The following is a 1887-nucleotide window of genomic DNA, read 5'->3' as shown; positions in this document are numbered from 1 at the left end:
GCACAAAAGTGTGGAGGGCTACCTCTTTCAGTTGTCCTGGTAGCAGGTATTCTCGAGACAACGGAGAAGGAAAAACACTCTTGGGAACAAGTTGCAATAAATTTAGGTTCACACATTCAGGTGAAGTCAGAGGATATAATAAATCTCAGTTACCAAGATTTACCATTTCATTTGAAACCTTGTTTTTTATATTTTGGAGTATTTTTGGAGGACGAAGAGATACAGGTTTCAAAGTTGACATGGTTGTGGATAGCAGAAGGTTTGGTAAAAACTCATAAAGAGAAGCTTTCTGAGGATTTAGCAGAATATTACTTGAAGAACCTTATTGGAAAAAACCTCGTGATGGTTTCCAAAATAAGTTCTGATGGTAAGATCAAGGCATGTCGCATTCATGACTTGTTACTTGATTTTTGTAAACAAAAAGCTAAGGTGGAGAACTTTCTACAATGCATAAAAGGGTAATAAAACCTATACTTTTTTATTCATTGAATCTATATATCTCTTGAACTCATTCTTATCATACCAATTTCTCTATCAACAGGGACAATGGTAATATGAATCCTTCTTATCAGAAGCATAGCATTCCACGACGCTTATGCCTTCACTTTCAAGGTGATAATCTTTCAAAATGGAGTTCGATTTGTTCAGATGTACAATCTTTCCACTTGATGAGGGGCAAGAGAATTGGATTATTTTCAATAGCCCATGCATCACACACTTTCAACAGCTTCAAGTTTCTGTGGGTGCTAAATTTAGAATTCACTGTAATTGACTCTTTTCCAGAAGCGTTAACTTGCTTGAGATACGTTGCTGTTAGGGTTGCTGAAGATTCTTCTTTATCATTCTCAGCCAATCTTGTGAACCTTGAAACGTTAATAGTTAAAGGACTTGGAGGGCGAGTAACTTTACCACCCACTCTCTGGAAGATGGTCAAGTTGCGTCATTTACACATATACAACCACGTTGTTTTCAATATAAACAATTCTCTCCAAAAATTGGATGACTTGAGAACTCTTTCCTCAGCATGGTTTCCTTGTACGGAAAACATGAACAAGGTCTTTGAAAACATACCAAATCTTCAAAAACTGAGATGCGAAGTTCCAAAATTTGATGGGTATGACCCTGCATTTAACAATCTTACTAAGCTTGAAATACTCAAGTTTTCTTGGGGTCGTGGAGCGGTCTGGGCCAACAAGCTGAACTTTCCACCAAGTCTGAAGAAATTAACACTTTCCAATTGTCGTATATTTAGTCTTGAAGAAATCGCAACCATCCCCAGACTTGTGGTACTCAAACTGCTACATATTACCATTCGTTCCAAAGTATGGAAAGTGACCGATGAGCAGTTCCTTCACCTCAAATTCTTGAAACTGCAAGATCCTTCTTTTTCAGAATGGAATATTTCAGATGATGCTTTTCCATGCCTTGAGCACTTGGTGTTAAGAAGATTGCAACATCTTCAGGAGATCCCTTATCGCTTTGCAGACATGCCGACTCTAAAATCAATTGAGGTGATGGCATGCAAGCAATCGCTTGTTGAATCAGCCGAGGATATCCAGAAAACACAAGTTGAAGTAATGCAAAACTCTAATTTCAAGCTCTTTATCCAGAAGTAGAATAGTCATACCTTGACCCTCAAATGCCAGCTCGATTTGGTTATCAGGTACTACCCCGTTGAGCCACTGCAACTGAAGTTAACTCTGTCTTTATATATGTACTAGATTCTAGAATTCTTTTTCCTTGACACCTTACGTGTAGCTTAAAACATTTCTGTTACTATCATTCACTCTTTTCGTGTACTCTTTTGAGCTATACCACTGTCAAAGTTGGAACAAGAGCTACACCTTTTTGTTAATCCAACTAGGAAACTCACATTGCTGGTAACTT

At 37.9% G+C, this 1887-nt stretch overlaps 1 protein-coding gene across 1 annotated transcript; it reads left to right on the top strand.

The window, feature by feature from the left end:
- On the top strand, window positions 1–1869 carry LOC124895033 (putative late blight resistance protein homolog R1B-16; the record flags this gene model as incomplete). The annotated part of the gene is given in 2 exon segments (XM_047405501.1): window positions 1–458; window positions 542–1869. Coding segments are annotated over 2 exon segments (1533 nt in total), but the record flags the coding sequence as incomplete, so codon positions are not given.
- Between the last annotated feature and the right edge of the window lie 18 nt (window positions 1870–1887).

Source organism: Capsicum annuum, unplaced genomic scaffold, assembly GCF_002878395.1.
Source record: "Capsicum annuum cultivar UCD-10X-F1 unplaced genomic scaffold, UCD10Xv1.1 ctg79343, whole genome shotgun sequence".
Classification (NCBI taxonomy): domain Eukaryota; kingdom Viridiplantae; phylum Streptophyta; class Magnoliopsida; order Solanales; family Solanaceae; genus Capsicum; species Capsicum annuum.
The sequence above is the reverse complement of the archived record's forward strand: the minus strand, read 5'-3'. Positions and strand labels throughout refer to the sequence as shown.